Below are 19,598 nucleotides of genomic sequence, written 5' to 3'. Positions count from 1 at the left end.
TTCTATTCTACAATCCTTGTCTTCTTGGTTCCATGTAATATTCTAATTTTCTGGGATTGTGGATTTGGGGTTTTCATGAGCTGTACGCCATGATCATCACAATTATAACAAATTAAGGCTTGACTTATCTCACTTTGCATGTAATGCGTCTGTCTCATATATCAGTTTCACCTTTTAATATGCATTACTGAAATTAATGGACTTTTGCACGATATTCTAATTTTCCGAGTTTCACCTGTATATGCTCAGTATCCTCTGCCATGAAGACAGACGCAAACAACTCATTTAGCTTCTCTGCAACCTCCATATCCTCAATAGTCCCTTTCACTCCCTCATTATCCAAAGGTCCAACTGCCTCCCTGGCAGGTTTCCTGCATCTGATGTATTTAAAGAGGTTTTTGTTATTCCCCTTGATGCTTTTAGCTAAATGTTCCTCAAACTCTCTTTTTGCCTCCCTTATTGTCACCTTGCATTTCTTTTGCCAGAGTTTGTGTTCCTTTCTGTTCTCATTTGGGCAGGCCTTCCAGTTTTGGAAGGAAGTATTCTCCCCTTTTATGGCTTCTTTGACATTACCTGTTATCCATGCTGGCATCCTCCTAGACTTAGCGGTACCTTTCCTCCTTTTGGGTATACAATCTAACTGAGCATCTAGTATTGTGGTTTTGAGTAAACTCCATGCATTCTGGCATGAAGTGACTCTCTTGATTTTCCCTTTCAGCTTTCTTTTCACCATACTCTTCATTTTGGAGAAGTTTCCAGGATGCCTCTGAGTACCAGTTGCAGGGGAGTAATGGCAGGAGAGAGGGCTCGCCCTCAACTCCTGCCTGTGGCTTCCAGTAGCATCTGGTGGGCCACTGTGCAAAACAGGATGCTGGACTAGATGGGCCTTGGGCCTGATCCAGCAGGGCTGTTCTAATGTTCTTATGTTCCTCTTCTGTAATTCAAGGTGTCTGTGTTAGACTTCTTTGGTGATTCTCTCCCCACATGTATGCTGAATTTGATGGCACTATGGTCACTGTTCCGTAAAGGGTCAATGACACTGACATCACGCACCAGGTCCTAGGTGCCACTCAAGATTAAGTCCAAGGTCGCTTTCTCTCTGGTTGGTTCCAAGACCAACTGTTCTAAGGCACAGTCATTCAACGTATCTAGATATCTGACCTCTTTTTCATTACCTGACTGTGAATTTACCCAGTCTATGTGTGGGTAATTGCAGTCACCCATTATTACTGCCCTGCCTCTCTTTGAAGCCTCCCTGATTTCCTCCTGCAACTCGCAGTCACTCTCAGGGTTTTGATCTGGAGGGCGATAGCACGTCCCCACTAGCACATTTCCTTTCAGGCCTTGTATTGTCACCCACAGGGTTTCTGTGGAGGACTCCGGTCCACCTAGGTTTTCTACCTTGTTAGATTCTATCCCTTCTTTAACATACAGATGCTGAAAGGCATCATCTCAGACTGCACGGGAGGAGGCAATGGTAAACCCCTCCTGTATTCTACCAAAGAAAACCACAGGGCTCTGTGGGTGCCAGGAGTCGAAATCAACTTGACGGTACACTTTACTTTTCATATGATATGCTTCATTGTAATGGCCTAGTTTTAAGTCTTTTCTAATGTAAATAAGGTAATTTCATTAAGATTTCACATTTGATTCTAGGTTGTTGTCTTTAGCTCCAAATTTATTGCAATGCAGGAATTTGAATTGCTAGTTTGCCTGCTTGCTTGGAGCAAGTAAGAAAACAATCAAAGACCTGGCCTGTAATTGTTTTTATAATGTTTACTGCAACTATTTCCATTCTATGCAGCTGTAGGGGAAAGAGCAAATATGAAGGCCCAAGGCAGGAAAAGGGTCATGGCAGGGCAGTAGCCTTATACCACAATCTGCATAGATAAGAAAGGCTGGATGTTCTGAACGGGTAACTGGCCAGCTGTCAGAACAATGTTAATTTCTTTCCCCCGCCAGCCTCCTTTATTTATGAGATCTATTCCCTGCCTTTTGACAAGTGCCCACAAGGTGGCTAATACAGTAAAACCAATTCATATTTTTAAAAAAACCCATAACGAATAGCCTATCCAATAGTAACAGAAATTCTAGTTACTAAAGATAAGCCAACAAAAAGATAAAACAACAAATGAATTGGAAGAGGAGAAAGCCAGCTAAAATCACTTTTAAAACAAATAAACACCAAACCCATAAGAATAAAATGAACTTTGCCAGGCATCTTCCTGGCTGTCTCTTTGAGGCCATGCCTCGGTAGAAAAGTTGCAGAGTTTGGGCATTAGCGCAGGAGAGGTACCCCCCTCTCTGGCAGAACTGGGATTGCCAGTTCTGATCTTCCGGGATCAGCCTGGAGTCTCAATTAATAAAAACTGAAAAGCAGTTGTTGGGGGTATATAGGGGTGTGTTTGTGTGTGTATACACACATATGGGCCGTTCTGTTGGGGGTATATAATATAGCAGAGTATTTTCAGGAGCTAACTCACTCCCATTACAGCAGAGGTTAACAAGGTCTCGGGGCAACAGCTTGTCAATGATAAGCATGGAGATTCATGTAAGATTTAGCTAATCTACTTTATTCAGAAGTCCACAATGATAGGAAAGACCTATATCTAACCATTGGCTACTTGGTGGTCAGAGAGAGACCTATAAAAGCATGCTACTCAGAGAGAGAGAGCGCTAGAAGCATTCTGGGAAGAAGGAGGACGTCACTCTCATGAAGTTCCTGAGTGCATTCTAAACATAGAGGGGTCATAGAGGCAGATATAAACAGGAAAGAGAAGGAGACCCTAACTATCTATCTCTACGTCCAATGCCCCTAGTGGTCATTAGGGTTACTGGTGCAAAAGGTTAATGTCATCTGGAGCTGGCTCTCCAACAGCAATTCTGGAGATTTTCATGGCTTGATATTATGAAAAATCTTGGGCGGGAAGCCAGGAGTAGCCAGTCAGTTGGCAATCCTGGGCCCTTGAGTCCCTAGATGTTGTTGAACTACAGCTCCCAGCATCCCCAGCACAATGGCTGGAGGCTGGAAAGTAGGAATCCCTGCTAGAACGGTGCTCAGTGAATGCAGAGTAAATGAGGGGTTGGCAGTGGGTGGCTCCTTGTGGTCATCTGGCCTTCCACTGCTAGCCCGTGGCAAAAGATGAGCAATAACTGGGACTATGAACTGCAGCCCATATTGGGCAAGTGGGGCTTACCCCTTGTTAAAGTGACTCTTGGCAAAAATAATTGCTGGCAGAAGTGTAACTCCTTTAGTAAGTGGTCAGAAACTAAGCAGACAGTGGGATCCTGCACCAGAAGCACCTTTTCTGCCAAGCCAAGGAGGTTGTGGCATGTGTTCTATGGCCTGATCATTCCCACAAACACGTCCTCTGCATTCAGATGTGAACTGCCTGCCATATTTTGCATTCTTCTGCCCACAAGTTGGTGCTCACAGTTAATGGGCATCCTTGATTGTAGGTAAATTTAGCAGGAAACCCAAAATCCAAGTAGTTCGTAACTGTGTTTATTAAAAGGCTCTCTTCAAAATGAGATTAATTTGGGTGTCATCCCCCCACCCCAATTTTCTCTTGCAGACTGAAGATTCTTAAAGATCACTTTACTTACTCCCTCTATGTAAACATCTGCCGTTCCCTCTTTGAAAAAGACAAGCTGCTCTTCTCCTTCTGCCTAAATGTAAACCTCTTGAAGCATGACAAAATGGTCAGTCCTACTAGATGAATTACCAAATGACATTCTGCATATTGATCTATTAATCTGTTGGTGCATCTCAAGATTGCATCCCTCATGTTATTGCATCCTTTGTCCTTCATGGAACATTCTGCTAACATGCTGTCAGAACTAGTGGCCTTTAGGCAACTAGGCAGTCAAGCAGGAATGGGATATATCTGGGCAATAGTTGCTCAGCTGAGGTACAAGACAGGTTTCAGTAGCTTTACGGGATCAGGATGGAACTATTGGCTACTTATGTCACCTGATCCTGGCTTCAGTACCACCCTCTGGCCATGGGTGGCAGTGTTGATCAGTACAGCAGACCAGCACCTCTCTTCTCTGGCAAGCCACCAGGTTGGTGTAGACTAGAGTAAGGTGAATAGAAACAGGGCTGCCTGGGACAAATAAGATTGCATTAAAAAAAACCCTATCTCTGAATATCCTAATCTAGATGCCATAGTTACATTTTTAGGTGCCATAGCTCCCTGGTGCCTGGGATTTGTCAAGCCCTGTTTGAGGGTTGAAAGAAGGAGTAATCTACAGGAACGAGGAGAGGAGGAGGATGGCTAAGGGCAGGAATATGAAAGGGGGAGGGAAACTGGAGAGAGAACAAGTTGTGAGAGGTACCCACGACCAGAGGTGTTGAAGGCTAACGTTCTTATATTGATTTGAAATGAACCAAATCTTTGGCTGCAGGCAACTGGTTTAATTTATATTTAAATATGTATTCTGGGAAGGCAGTATGCATATTTTCCCCCAAATCGTCTTGGGTTTGTTCTGCATCCTAGTTAAGTTGGTTGGACCCAGTTTGCTAGTATTTCCATAGAGACACATTTATTTATTTATTTATTTATTTATCTAGTACATTTTTATACCGCCCTAACCCAAGGTTAGGGCGGTAGACAAGAGCCCTAGTTGAAACTGTTGTAGCTAGCACTTGGGATGCTTCTTTGGTCTTTTGACCTTCTCCATTTTTTCTTTTATTCCATTGTTATATTTGTCGAAGGGCCACGCCACACAAACACCTCTGGTGTGGTTACTGTTAGGCATATGTGCTGGTACCACAAGCTGAGGCAGTCATGTGACTGTGATGGCCAATCCAGAATGCTCTGCAGCAGGGCTTTGCAAGCCTTTGGAGAGCTGTGCAGAATGCAGATCCATGCAGTATTCTGCAGGTGCCAGAATGTCATCAGCAGTCTTATCACTACCACCATTTCAGCTAAAGGACCAGTGCATGCGTGCTTAACAATTACCACACCAGCGATGGTCTTGTTGTTACATATGGTAACTGTAACATGACTGTATTTTCAGGCTCCAAATTTCGTATGCTGCATTTTGTTTTAATTATTGCAGATTGATGAGACTGAGTGGAAGTTTCTCCTAACTGGAGGTATTGGCCTGGACAATCCCTACTCTAACCCCTGCCCCTGGCTTCCCCAGAAATCATGGGATGAAATCTGCCGCCTTGATGATTTGCCACATTTCAAAAGCATCCGGAAGGAATTTATGCACTTAAAGGAAGGGTGGAAAGCAGTCTATGATAGTCTGGTATGTTGCCCATCCTTAGAGTCTCTTTTGTGTACTTCATCAAAATAAACATTCATCCCCATCCCACCTAACCCCCAAACCCCAATGATACAGTATATCAGATGCTTGAACACAATCAGAAGGGGGTGGTTTAGGGCTTGGAAGAGTCCTTGCCCCATACTGGACAGATGTGCAGAGTCTCCGCTGAGCTCTGCAACCCCCACTTCCAGATGAGCAATGCAGTGGCAAGCTTGGATCAGGGAAGTCCAATATCTTCGGATACTGTAATTGTGGACAGTGGGAGCCTGGGTGGAAGGGACCGTCAGTGCAGGGACAAGACTTATAGGTACACTCTTGTGGGCACTGCACTGGGGTACAGTGGCCACAAATAGAAGAATGCCTGAACAGATCTATTAAGTGAAAGAATTTGTATTGATTTTTGAACAGAGAGATGTAATATTTCCATTTCTTAATGGGCAATTGCATAGGGAAGTGCCCACCACAATATACATTGCCATCAAGTTGGTGTTGATTTGCTTTTTTCATGGGTGGTCTTCAAGATCTGTTACATATTTGCTGGGGCTGCATGTTTTCATCTTTGCTTCTTAATTTTGGGAAATCAATAAGCAGATTTGGTTTTGTTGTTAATACTATTACTAAAAGAATGCTGGGTTATTTGTTAAATTGCAACATAATCTTCTCCTGGTTTCTGAAATGAATTACATGCTTTAAGTTTGCGTCCTAAGTTACAGGATCAACATTAGGCAGCCTGCTAACATTGGAATGGAATATTTATTAAGATGGTGCCCAGAATAGTGCTTTTGTTACATTCCAGTCTTCTGGTTTTGGCCATTAGTGGCCCAGTTTAGATGATCATCCAAGCATACGGAGGCCTGATGTCCTGGTTAGAATTTGAATGTAATGGAAGCTGTGAAGCTGCTTTCGCTTTCCTCCACGGGGGGGGGGGGGAGTGCACAAGGCTGACTCTCATGGCAGCCCATTCTCATAGCACTAAGTCGTGGTTTAAGATTATGTCTGAACCATGCCACTGGCTCTGAAGAAATCTTCCCATACCTTGGAAATGCAGGCTTCTAGAAACATTAACAAATGGAAATTATTCTACAATGGCTTGATCCAAAAAAATGCAAGCTGCCAAAAGAGGGTGGAACTTGAGAGGATAGTGTGAAATAGCCAGGTATTGGTTTTGTGGAAAGACATTGAAACTGAACCGGTGCACATGTGTGTCTGCAGGAGCCTCAGGATGCAGAGTTTCCTGAGGAGTGGCAAGAAAAAGTGGTGGATTTCCAGAGGATGCTCATCATTCGCTGCTTAAGGCCTGACAAAGTAAGTGTGGTCAAATATATAGAACACTTGAGTAAGCAAAGTCGAGATGGAACCCCAGAAGGTGACTTAAGTGCCCTTTTGTCTGTCTGCCTTAGAAGGAAACTAGGCATTTCCCCCAAACCTAAGACTAGGCAGACAGACACTACAGAGTTGGAGGTAGTATGACAAAGTTCTAAAATGCCTTTCCTCTACTATGGCACTCCTGGAATTGAAACAACATTAGCAAGGTCCATTGTGGTTTGGGGGGGGGGCGGGAGAATGAAATCAGGTCAACAAGGAGTTTGCTAGCTGCAAACTAGCAATTTTTCCTCCAAACTACAGCATGACGGCAGAACTGAAAGAGGGGAAGTCAAGTCAGATTTATTTCACCACGCACATAGCACTGGTTCCCCCACCATGGAACCACGTAAACCACAAAGCATGGAACTGATGAGGTATTCCTTTCCTTCTAATGTCAAGGCCAAACAAGTGGCAGGAAGACCAAGCATTTTGCTTTTTTCAGCCATGGAACAAGCACCAATGGCACCTAAGCTTTTAAAGAGAAAGCAAGCAGGTGGGGGGTCCCCCAGCAGCAGAAGGCAATTTAGGAAGGGAAAGTCACAGTACCCTTAGCAGCAAGGGTGGTAGTGGCTGCTCTGTACAGGAAAGGAGTAGCTAATCCAAGTGTATACTATAAGAGGAAGTGTCTCTAGCAGAGCCGGTCCTGCTGAAGGCAGTGCTCTGTTGCGTGGGGATGACCTATTGCACCATTAGTACCGAATCAGGATCACTTGACTGTATTTAGTGGGTTTCCTGTCAGTGCCAACACTTGAAAGACTGGCGCAATAGACACCAGACCAAGCTATAGGAATTCTATCCAAAATGCTTTATTTAGAAAATCCATCCTACCATCTAAACACAGAGTTTGGGGTTTAATGCATTTCTTCCTTCAGTCAAAAGTATCCCTCCCCCCCAGCTTATTATTGATCTCATGCAGAACAGTTATTTCAACGCAACATCCTTCTAGCGAAGAGCATAGGCAGGTTCTAGAGACTTCACCATGCCCAATGGCTCATTAAGAGCTCCTGCCAGGTGGTACAGCAAATGCTTTCGTTCACATTAAGACGCGCATATGCCAACACTTCCATGGTTGTGTTTGTTGGTCCCGCTAGCCTCCCTTCAGGTCCGTTACAACCATTTTCATTTGGTGGTTGGCGTAGAGTTTTCTTTTGCCGGAGGAGCAGTCTGGGCCAACTTCTTCAATTCTAGAGTATACTGGTACTTATTCACAAAGTGATCCACAAGACGTTTTCTGGTTTCAGCCACTTCTTTTTCAAAGGAGTTTATTACGCTTCTGCCAGTTTTGCACTTAAAGGGTGGGGGGAGGGAAATCATTTATTAAAGAAATCTGTAAGTCACCCTGCAGCACAAGGCTCTCGGAGCAGTATATATCCTACAAGCACACACAAATGATGCAATTAAGTTTAGTGATAGTAGCAGAAAGCAGCAGCCACAAAAACCTAAACACAGAGGCCTTCAAGCAGCCATGTGCTAGAATTCCTGGGCAAATCAAAGGCTTCTAGCACCAAAAGGAGAGCTGGCAGCAGGAGGGCTTCTCTGGGAAGGACACTGCAAATATGCCACACCACCAACCAAGGCAACTCACTCTCAGTGATCACCGACTTCAGAGAGGCAGCAGAGCGGAGAGATAGAAAGGAGGGCTTCCAATGATAAATACAGGGGCCAGCCAGGCTTCTGGGGTAGAAGGCAGTTCTTCAAAGTCCTGAACAGCTGAGCATCTGGGAAACTACCACCAGTTTGAATTGTGCGTGGAAGTAGACCGGCAGCCACTGTAGCTGTTTGAGCACTGCCTAGCAGTGCTTCCTTTAGTTCCTCCCAATAACCTACTAGTTATTGTTAGTAGTTAGTTAGAGCCACCTACTAGTTAGAGCCAGCGTGATGTAGTGGTTAGAGTGCTGGACTAGGACCGGGGAGACCCGAGTTCACATCCCCATTCAGCCATGAGACTTGCTGGGTGACTCTGGGCCAGTCACTTCTCTCTCAGCCTAACCTACTTCACAGGGTTGTTGTGAGGAGAGACTTAAGTATGTAGTACACTGCTCTGGGCTCCTTGGAGGAAGAGCAGGATATAAATGTAAATAATAGCAATAATAATAATAGATGCATTTTGTATAATCTGAAGATTCGAAGCTTTTTGGGTTTGTATAATTTGGGAGACAGCTAGGCATTATGAGCAGCTACTTTGAATATTACAGGATGTTGGCAGAAGGGAGGGCAGTTGCAAGTACAGTGGCCTCATGCTTTCTGTTCCCCCATCACATCCAATAAATACCTGCTTTGCCCCTCAGGATGCTCAAGCTTCCATTGCAAGAACAGCATCCATCTCATTGGGATGGGAGACCAGGTTGAAGAGAAGTTATAGGAGCTCCCTTTTGAGCAATACAGAAAGAAGTGCAGGAAACAGGAAGGACAAGGCGCACTTCTGCCCCACACTTTATGGTATACAAGTAATTTCCGGTCTCATATGAATGCCCCCTGAGCTAATCATATTCCTTCCCACATGACTGAATAGTCTCTTTAGGAAGCACCAGCTACAAGAGTTTCTGCATATTCCCATCGTGATGCATCCTGTTGTTCTTTGGCCATCAGGGATGCATTCTTTTGGGGAAAATATCCCTCCTTCCCAGTGTGAGGTGCTAACAACTTTAGAACAGCAATCATGTGTGAAGTCTGGCATATATTAGCACCCCCATCATTTCAGTATTTGGAGACTATTACCGTAGGCCTGCCTTAGAGTAAGTTATAATGATTTCCATTGTTGTGCAGTGCTCAAACCTTGGGCTTTTCACCATCTGCTCTGGTGGCAGACTTGCCTTTAATCACCATGTCACATTCAGTGGAAATTCAGGAGGTCAAGATTTACTAGAACCACTTTTGTCTCAACACATCTCAGGTTTTTATTACTTACTAGGAAGATCCTGACCCGCTCCATCTCTAGCTCATAATATTCATCCACAGTCAGATCATCAACATTCTTAGAAAGGGACAAAAACCCACAGGAGTCTTTGCTACGTTTGGAGTGTTCCAGCCTGCACCAGAACAGATAAATCAGGATGCACAATGAGATATTTGTAGGAATATCAGGAAAGGACAGAAACAGATTTCTGGTGTACATCTACAGTTTTAAAGCTTAGAACTTTATACCCTCTCCTAACCTTAGTTAGAGAAGTCTACAGAAGTGAGAGGTTAACCACTCAGAATGGTTGGTTGATGTTTTCTCAGTGGGAGCCCATGTTACAAACTAGCTGAGAATCTGCGTTTGAATGGGAAAGGCAACACCCATCAGCCCAAAGAGAGAGGGCTAATGCAAGCAAAGAGTGACTCGAACACACAGAGCCTGGAGGCACTTTGGAGATGTAGGCTTGTTCTCTGGATTTGATGAGTCAGAGATCTGCAGTCTTATGAGGATGTCTGCCATTTGCTTCCACTTACGCTGTACTTTTATATTTGTAAATAAAGCCATTGCTACAAGGTCACAAGTCTCCAGTCCTCTAAAGGAAACCAATCTCAAGCAGTGCTGCCCTGAAACTTGTCACTGCTTCAGTGGAGAGCATGCATATGTTGTGCTCTTGTCCAAATGCAGGCGAGCCAAACTTTAGAACACATTTTCATTTGTTTTGAAGTAGATTTCTACTGCAGTTAAGAAAATTGATTCCTTGCATCCAAAGGACCCCTTCTCACACACCTATGGCGGCCTTGCTGCTTGGTGTACCTGTGCAATTGAGCAACCATCATGGGGGTTTCTCCCATCCAGGCCCTCTCTCCCTCCTGACAGAGGCTCAAGGTGCAGGCATAATTATTCTGATTATGTAATAAAATACTCTCACTCTATATAATTAAATGCACAAGTTCTTAACACATCTAGCAAAGTCTCTCCTCACCAAATTCCACAGATTTTGCTACTTATTCCCTGGCAGAGGTCAGTGCTGTTTGCAACAATTTATGGTCCCCCCTCTATGTACCTTTCTGTTCCAAGAACGTGTGGATAAATACTGCCTTAACAGGGCTGCTGTTATGTGAAGCAAGTCGGAACACTCAAATACAATTGCATCCCAGCTCGGTTCCTTGACTTCACACTTCTCTCTCTACTCATCTGCTTCAGAGTCTCTTGCTCTCTGTTGACGCAGTCCAATCACCCCTGCTGAGCCCTATGCCTAGAATGCTTTCCCTGAACAAATATGTGGCGCACTCTTTTCCTTCCCTACTCAGAAACCTTTCCTCCAAGATTTGCCTCAACTGCCAAATCTTCAAGCCCTGAGACCAAATTTAAAGTCTCTGTAACTGCATGTTCTCTCACTCATCTCTTGTTACTCTTGTCTGTCCAGCCACCCCTCCCCCCCCTTCACTGTCAGTTTTATGCTACAGGTTGTTTGGGAAAGGGACTTCCATTTGCTTAGAAAATTCTGCCATGTGCATTGGTGGCAATGTGTAAAAGAGAATATATTAAATGAGTGTTATGTCTTAGTGTATTTTTTTCATATCATATTGACAGAGATTCTGCAACAATACTTTCCCTCCCACCTAACATAAGGACAGTCCTGCTGGAGCAGGCCCAAGGCCTATCTAGTCCAGCATCCTGTTTCACACAGTGGCCCACCAGATGCCGCTGGGAAGCCCACAGGCAAGAGATGAAGGCATGCCCTCTTCTGCTGATGCTCCCCTGCAACTGGTACTTAGAGGCATCTTGCCTCTGAGGCTGAAAGTGGCCTATAGCCACCAGACTAGTAGCCATTAATAGACCTGTCCTCCATGAATTTGTCTAAGCCCCTTTTAAAGCCATCCAATCTAGTGGCCATCATCATATCCCGTGGCAGAGAATCTGATAGATTAAATTATTATTATTTTTTTATCTATCAAATTTTTACATCACCCCAAACTTTCGTCTCTGGGAGGTTTACAATAACATAAAACCAGTTAAAAACATATACAGAAACTTTAAAACAATTTAACAATTTAAAAATAAACCAGATATTAAAATCCAAAAATATTAGGAAGCTGAGAAAGCTTGGGCAAAAAGATGGGTTTTCAGATTTTTTTGAAAATTGCCAGAAATGGGGAGGATCGTATCTTAGGAGGGAGCGCATTCCACAATCTCGGGGCAGTGACCGAGAAGGCCCGTCTCTGTGTAACCACCAAACGAGTTGGCAGTAACTGGAGACGGACCTCCTCAGATGACCTCAGTGGGCGGTGGAGCTTGTAATAAAGAAGACACTCTCTTAAATACCCAGGGCCTAAGCTGTTTAGAGTTTTGTAAGTTGTAACTAGCACTTTGTATTTTGTCCGGAAACCTATTGGCAGCCAGTGTAACTCCATCAGTAAAGGAGTAACATGGTCTCTCCAAGATGACCCAGAAACCAACCTGGCTGCCGCGTTCTGAACCAACTGAAGTTTCCAGACTATGTGCAAAGGCAGCCCCACGTAGAGTGCATTACAATTATGCACTGTGTGAAAAAGTACTTCCTTTTGTCAGTCCTAAATTTTCTGTCCATCAGTTTCATGCGATGACCCCTGGTTCTAGTGTTGTGAGAGGCAGGGGGGAATTCTCTGTCCGCTCTCTCTTTCTACTCCATACATAATTTTATACACCTCTATCATGTTTCCCCATAATCACCTCTTTTCCAGACAAAAAAGTCCCAGATGCTGTAGCCTTGCCTCATAAGGAAGGTGCTCCAGGCCCCTGATCATCTTGGTTGCCCTCTTTAGCACCTTTTCCAGTTCTACAATGTGCTCTGTAAGATATGGTGACCAGAACTGTATGCAGTACTCCAAATATGTCCGCACCATAGATTTGTATAAGGGTATTATAATATTATAACCACCTTAAGTGGTGCAGTGGGGAAATGCTTGACTAACAAGCAGAAGGTTGCCGGTTTGAATCCCCGCTGGTACTATATCGGGCAACAGTGATATAGGAAGATGCTGAAAGGCATCATCTCAGACTGCGTGGGAGGAGGCAATGGTAAATCCCTCCTGTATTCTACCAAAGAAAACCATAGGGCGCCAGGAGTCGAAATCAACTTGACAGCACACTTTATTATAATATTAGCATTTTTATTTTCAGTCCCCTTCCTAATGATCCCTAGTGTGGAATTTGACTTTTTTACTGCTGCTGTGCACTGAGTTGACATTTTCAATGAGCTTTCTACCACGATCCCAACAGCTCTCTCCTGGTCAGTCACTGACAGCTCAGGTCCCATCAGCATATATGTGAAGTTGGGCTTTGTTTTGTTGCCCCAATATGCATCACTTTACACTTGCTTATATTGAACCACATTTGCTATTTTGTTACCCACTCCCCCAGTTTGGAGAGACCCTTTTGGAGCTCCTCACAGTGCGTAGCCACTATTGTGCCAACAGGTTCAAAGAACCTGGGCCGCCAATGAAAAGGGCCGCCAAAGCCCTGTGGCTCGGGGTCCGGAGGAGCCCAGGGCAAATTCACCCCTCCCACATCCAGGCTGCTGAGAGCCCGGGCGAACTCTCTGTTGGTTATTTCAGGCAACCCTCAGAGAGTTCACTTGGGCTCTCAGTAGCCCGGGTGGGAGGGGGGAGTTCGCTCTGAACTCCTCTGGAGCCCAAGCCATGCCCCTGTGCATGTGACATCACGTGCACAGGTGTATCTGAAGGGGGCTGCCGAATGGGGCTGGACCCAGGCCACCATTTGGCTGGCTCTGCAGCTGGCTCCTCACAATCTGTTTTGGATTTTACTACACTAAATAGTTTAGTGTCATCTGCTAATTTGGCCACTTTGCTGCTTACCCCAACTTCTAGATCATTTATGAACAAGTTAAAGAGCACTGGTCCCAGTACAGACCCCTAGGGAATGTTCACGTCCTTCCATTGTGAAAACTGCACATTTATTCCTACCCTCTGTTTCCTGACCTTCAACCAGTTACCAATTCAGACACAAACTTGTCCCCGTATCTTCTGACTGCTAAGTATATGCAAGAGCCTTTGGTGGGGAACTTTGTCAAAAGCTTTTTGGAAGTCCAAGTATACTATGTTAACCAGATCACCTTTATCCACATGCCTCTTAACACTCTCAAATAACTCCAAAAGTTTAGTGAGGCAAGGCACCTAACATGCTTTCACTTTAATAAGATTTGTAAGTTGTTTAAATGGATGCTTTTGTAACAGGTTTTAGTCATACGACAGCTTGGTAATGTTACGTTCCAAGATATTGAAGATATCAAAGTAAAAGGACAGCCTTGTTTATAGTCAACTTGCTATTTTACGAGTTCACTTTCACTTTGCGGGGAGGCACAGAACTCAGTCAGAGCTTTCTTACCAGGGGTCGTGATTGGGTTCCCAGCCCTCCAGCTCTATCAAGCAAAAGAAACACTTTGCCACATCAGGTTCTTTCATATTTGGACAGTGGATGAAGCCAGCATTCGCCATCTGCACAAAAGGAGAATAGCCACACGTTGAAAGCAGAGCCAAAGTGAATCCATTTTCGCCCCTTCTATTGAGATCCTCTCCAACATATTGGATGAGATGACTGATTTACTTGAATGTGTATACTTTGTAGGCTGCTAGCTTTTTTTCCTTCCTCATACTTAAAAGGAAAACCAAGGAACCTATGATAGATTTGCATTTCTGCAAAAAATGAGTGTTCCTAGATTTTTATTATTATTAGTAGTATTTTTTACATTTTATATCCCGCTTTTCCTCCAAGGAGCCCAGAGCGGTGTACTACATACTTAGGTTTTTCTTCACAACAACCCTGTGAAGTAGGTTAGGCTGTGAGAGAAGTGAGTGGCCCAGAGTCATCCAGCAAGTCTCATGGCTGAATGGGGATTTGAACTCGGGTCTCCCCGGTCCTAGTCCAGCATGTAAACAATGTATCACTGAGCCACATTTTAAGGCTCAAATATGGATGTTCCGTTTATAAATGCTAGTCTAAGCACCTCCTTGCTTAGCCACATTTTAAGGCTCAAATATGGATGTTCCATTTATAAATGCTAGTCTAAGCACCTCCTTGCTTAGCTCAATCACAGAAACTTGTCCCAGTTGCAGGACCTTAGATCTGAGCTGCCTTATCAGTTTACGTCTAGCAAAGATCAGCTTAGCCTGCAAATAAGGCAAAAGTCTTGCCAGAAACCCTGCTTTGACCCTGCAGCTCAGTTAAAAAAAATTAGCTTGGATTTATTTATTTAGCTTTGCACGCTCAGTTTTTGTACAGCTTGCTTTCATTGCAATCCACTACTTAAGAAATGCCAGAAGAGGGGAGACAATAAAGAACAAAAATCTAGGAAAGAATATTTGAAAGCAGTATAGTAGCAGGCTGCTTTAAATTCAGGTGCCCCCTGTTCCAGTTGTAGGAAGAGTTGCCCTTTCTTGCCCTGGTGTGGTGTTTTTGGTTAGTCCGTTCCTTGATCCAGGTCAGTTTTTGAATGGTTCCTTAGTTACTTTTATTTCAGTCTTGGAGTAGAGGCGGGGCTAACACACAGCCAGCAGCAAGAGCGCTGAAGGCAGACTGCACTTGCCTCTCTGTACATAATACCTGTCTCATTAAACCATTAATATTCCTGATTCCACTCCACTGTCTTGTCCTTGCATACGACAACTCTTTCATCTGGATTCTGCACCTAGCAGGGTTAACAGCTAAACTTTTTCCAATTTAGAACAGCTGCCCTTCTAGTTTCTGCCCATCATACAGGTCTTTGGAAGTACAGGAATCCATATAGCAGCATCAACCCTAGTTGGCACATCTGAGTATGGTAAGATAAGCTTAGGCCTACTGTAGAACACATATGATTTGTAAGGATCTGGGCAGTAAAGACAGCAGGGTAGAGCTTGCATAAGCTTCTATAACCTCTCTCTTCTGGACCACTAGTGTAGTGCTTTCAAGAACAAGAGGATGTAGCAAATAGCTTTCCTTTTTAGGTTTAACATAAACTCATCTCAAATAAGAGACTGAACTAATTGATTATACAGGTTACAATCTTATACACACTTACGAATAAACACACTTGAATGCAAGGGGGCTTACTTTTGAGTCTACACAGATGGAATCCAGATTTTCAATAGCTCTTATTTTTAAAAGCTATATCAGTAGTGTCAGACTTACATTTTCAGGAGTACATTTGCAGTTCTGTTTAAAAGGCCATTTTGCAAAAGTTTTCAAGCGATTCTCATATTCATGCATGTCCCTAAAGTCAAATAAATTCTTAGAGGTTGCACTGATCTCTCTCAAAAAGGACTCCATGGGAGAAGTTAATTCTACAACTGTTACTTTCTCAGTACTTTAGTCACTCTTATACTTTTGGGTGGCCCACCTCTTTATACTTTGTTAGCTGACTTGATTGGTTTCACCTGTAAACATCATTTAAAAAAAACCAAAAAAACCCACCAAAACAATCTGCAAATGGCAGAAGAGAGCACAATGGCAAAAATAAGATTTGGTTCTTCTGTACAAAATATCTGTGCAAGAAGGCATAGTCTGGTCACTGCATTTATAATTAAAAAATTTCATTGATGTGTTGGACTGTTCTATTTTTCAAACCATTTTGGATAATCTTGGAAATGTCAGCTAGCAAAGAGATCTCAGTGTGAGTCTAATGAGAAACCCCCATATCAGTGGCTTGAGGGCTGCAGCTGGAGCCAATGCATGCTTACTTGGAAGTAAATTCTACTGGTTCAGTGGAACTTACTCTCCACCAACCATTTGTGTGATTGCAGCATCAGGCCAAGCTCTAGTTCTGCGCACACTCATTGCTGATCATAAACATCTTCCCACGGGGTTCAATAGGACTTCCTTCATAATAAGCATGCTTCGTTTTATAACCATTAAGGTATGTTTTAGGTGGAAGCTTAAATCAGTCACCTTTAGCATTTGCTATCCTGAAATTACTTACTGATAATTACTGCACCTGAATTCAGTTCAACAACTGAAGAGTGAATGCTCTCTCTTTTGCTTTCTGTAATAGAACTCAAAATGTTCAAAGTAGTATTTCTGTATAGAATTCATTATACATCTCTTTGTATTCTGTTGCTGCCTGTTTATAACCAGGGAGCTTGATTGGTGACTCCATTACAAGTTTGTTTGCTTCATGTATTAAAATGTATAGCAGAAGTGTCTTCATGTTTACATGTGATTCCCTTCCTCCTACTTGGTTTTCTAGATCATTCCAATGGTGCAGGAGTTCATCATTGGCCACTTGGGGCGTATGTTTATTGAGCCACCTCCTTTTGATTTGTCCAGTGCATTTGGTGATAGCCATTGCTGTGCACCACTGATTTTCGTGTTGTCTCCTGGGGCAGATCCTATGGCAGCTCTTCTCAAGTTTGCTGATGACCAGGTATATTTATGGCCCTTGTTATGACATTGAGTTACTTTGTGTGTGTGAGGCTTTATGCCTAGGACCACTTGCTTGGAATCTCTTGTTTCATGGCAGGACTGATTTCAGGATGGCTGTGAACATGAGTGGTTGAGTGAGTTGAAAAGAATGGAATTGGGCTAGATCTTGTGATGCTAATTTTCTAACAAATAGCACTTTGAGCCAATGTATGTTTTACCATTTACGGACAACAGCCATACCTCATGAATGCATTTTCAATGGGCATTTGAGGAATCTGGTATTCATTTTAATGGCGGGACCATGTCTATAAAGGCACAGACCTGTGGCCTCCTTTCTGTGCTGTCGAAGTTCCCTCCATGCACTGGAGCTTTGGCAGCCGTAGCTAATTGCTGGAATCCTGAAGCCATATTTTAGAACCCAGCATAGTTCTCAATTTTATCTTCCCTATGCATTTTTCAAGGTATGGTAAAGAGTCAGGCCAAGCACTGAGGTCAGAATTAGCATGGTCACATATTCCTCCCCAAGTGATAACTTGTTCTTGCCCATCAACATTTTTCTATACAGACTCTCAAACAAATTTAAGATGAGTTGTTTGGTTTCATCCACATGGGTACAATTGGTACACCTGGTACATTACAATAATGGGTCATGGTGCATGCTATGGTAGAAGTGTAGCTATTTGGACCTTTAAAAGGGTTTCTGTGGGGGTGTTAATAATCCAGTGTCGTGGAACTGTGTTTCTGGTTTTGCACATGCAGTTCCTTGTAGGGCAGCATTCTATGTATGGGGAGAAACTGCACCACACCACTCTCTTTATCTTGTTTTCATTCTTTCTTCTGGAGAAGACCTCTGGAGCCATTCATGTGCACTGGTTCACCACACAGAATGGGCATCAATTTGCCCGCTAGCTAAAGGGGGGAAAGAAGGTGCATTGGCATGGAGAAAAGTGTCCAGTGTTCATGGGGAGGTGGAGCATGTAAAGCAGGCCTTGACCAGTTTTATTTGGATCTAGGAGCCAGCCTCAAAATTTGGGAGCCAGACAATGGATCCTTGACAAAATTACCAGACCATGACAGACATTGTGGAGGGGGAGGGTAAATGGGCTTCTCTTAATCCCCTTAACAAGAAGTAACAGACTTGGTAGTTATGTTCATTCCAGAAGTCGATTTAAGGAATTTAAGAGTAAAGATTAATTTTCCAAGGAGCAAACTGTTTTCGAGGACTGATCCGTATGGCGGTCAGCAAGCAACGGAGTGAGAGGATGCCCAACTGCCACTAGAGGGTACTGCAGTCACCGGTCAGCAAGCAACGGAGTGAGAGGATGCCCAACTGCCACTAGAGGGTACTGCAGTCACGTGCAGAGGGCAGTTATAGGCGTCGTGAGGAGCTAACAAATTCTAACCGAAGCTGATCGGCGCAGAACCCACTATTATGAATGTCTAGAACCACTATCCAGATCTAAAGGTTTTACTAAATACCTCAGCCTCTGAATATCTTAATCTAGGTGCCATAGTTAAATTTCTAGGCACCACAGCTCCCTGGCGCCAGGGATTTGCCAAGCCCTGATGTAAGCTGCTCACTGTGTGGAGACAGCTTCATTTTTTCAAGGCACAGCTGCCATGGAAATTTCAAGTTGGTTATGTGCAAACCTAACCCACCTGAAAGCCTGGCAGTGGCCTTGTGCTCCTGAGGTGTTAATGCAAGAGCTGCCTTATCTGTAAACTGGCCTTTAGTTGCTGCTGATGGTGCTGTGAAAGAAAAGTCTGAAAGTCCAAAGGACAAGAACCAATACCATAAAATCATCTGTGTCTGAACACCACTGGTGCTCCTTTTCAAATGTTCCAGGCCCAATATTATTTATTTTATTTTATTTTAACATATTATATCCCACTCTTCCTCCAAGGAACCCAGAGCGGTATACTGCATAGTTAGGTTTCTCCTCACAACAACCCTGTGAAGTAGGTTAGGCTGAGAGAGAAGTGACTGGCCCAGAGTCACCCAGCAAGTCTCATGGCTGAATGGCGATTTGAACTCAGGTCTCCCTGGTCCTAGTCCAGCACTCGAACCACTACACCACACTGACAGCACTCCCTCCAGATAGGGACGTACATGGAACCAGGCAGGGGAAGTTCGAAGGTCGGGGGAGTTGACTTTAAGGGTGGGGAAGGGTGCACTTACCCTTCTCTCCACTTTCCCCCCACGTTAGCAAAGAGTCCGTGGGCGGCAGCGTACCTCCCTGCCACCCCATTGCCTTGTCGGACCCTACATCATCAGAAGTAGAGCCTACGTGGTGTAGTGGTTAGAGTGCTGGGCTAGGACCAGGGAGACCCGAGTTCAAATCCCCAGTCAGCCATGAGACTTGCTGGGTGACTCTGGGCCAGTCGCTTCTCTCTCAGCCTAACCTACTTCACAGGGTTGTTGTGAGGAGAAACATAAGTATGTAGTACACTGCTCTGGGCTCCTTGGAGGAAGAGCGGGATATATAATGTAAAAATAAATAATAAATAAATAAAGTACCTGATGCGCCTGTGCATGAGCGAATGCAGATAGGCACATTGGGTACTTCTGGCGATGTAGGGTCTGACGAGGCAGCTGGGTGGCAGGGAGGTACGCTGCTGCCCAAATGGACCCTTTGCTAACGGAGCGCTGGTGGGAAAA

The 19,598-nt window shown here is 44.0% G+C and overlaps 2 protein-coding genes across 10 annotated transcripts in view; one reads left to right on the top strand and one right to left on the bottom strand.

Annotated features, from left to right (window-relative positions):
• DNAH7 (dynein axonemal heavy chain 7) overlaps positions 1-19,598 on the top strand; it is a 249,486-nt gene that overhangs the window by 212,290 nt on the left and 17,598 nt on the right. For all 7 annotated transcript variants that reach the window (XM_053276796.1, XM_053276777.1, XM_053276818.1 and 4 more), the window contains 4 exons: positions 3,576-3,702; positions 5,065-5,259; positions 6,490-6,582; positions 16,764-16,940. In XM_053276796.1, coding sequence (XP_053132771.1) covers positions 3,576-3,702; positions 5,065-5,259; positions 6,490-6,582; positions 16,764-16,940 — 592 coding nt within the window. The remainder of the gene's footprint in view (positions 1-3,575; positions 3,703-5,064; positions 5,260-6,489; positions 6,583-16,763; positions 16,941-19,598) is intronic.
• The window catches only part of SLC39A10 (solute carrier family 39 member 10), a 97,473-nt gene continuing 85,307 nt past the window's right edge, over positions 7,433-19,598 (bottom strand). For all 3 annotated transcript variants that reach the window (XM_053276836.1, XM_053276844.1, XM_053276827.1), the window contains exons 10-12: positions 13,928-14,037; positions 9,551-9,671; positions 7,433-7,929 (exon numbers count right to left, since the gene is read on the bottom strand). In XM_053276836.1, the coding sequence (XP_053132811.1) occupies positions 7,762-7,929; positions 9,551-9,671; positions 13,928-14,037 (399 nt within the window). In that variant the 3' untranslated portion in view covers positions 7,433-7,761. The remainder of the gene's footprint in view (positions 7,930-9,550; positions 9,672-13,927; positions 14,038-19,598) is intronic.

The sequence above is a fragment of the Hemicordylus capensis genome, chromosome 1, assembly GCF_027244095.1.
Source record: "Hemicordylus capensis ecotype Gifberg chromosome 1, rHemCap1.1.pri, whole genome shotgun sequence".
NCBI classification, from domain to species: domain Eukaryota; kingdom Metazoa; phylum Chordata; class Lepidosauria; order Squamata; family Cordylidae; genus Hemicordylus; species Hemicordylus capensis.
Note: the sequence above shows the minus strand (reverse complement) of the source record. Positions and strands in the feature narration are given on the sequence as shown.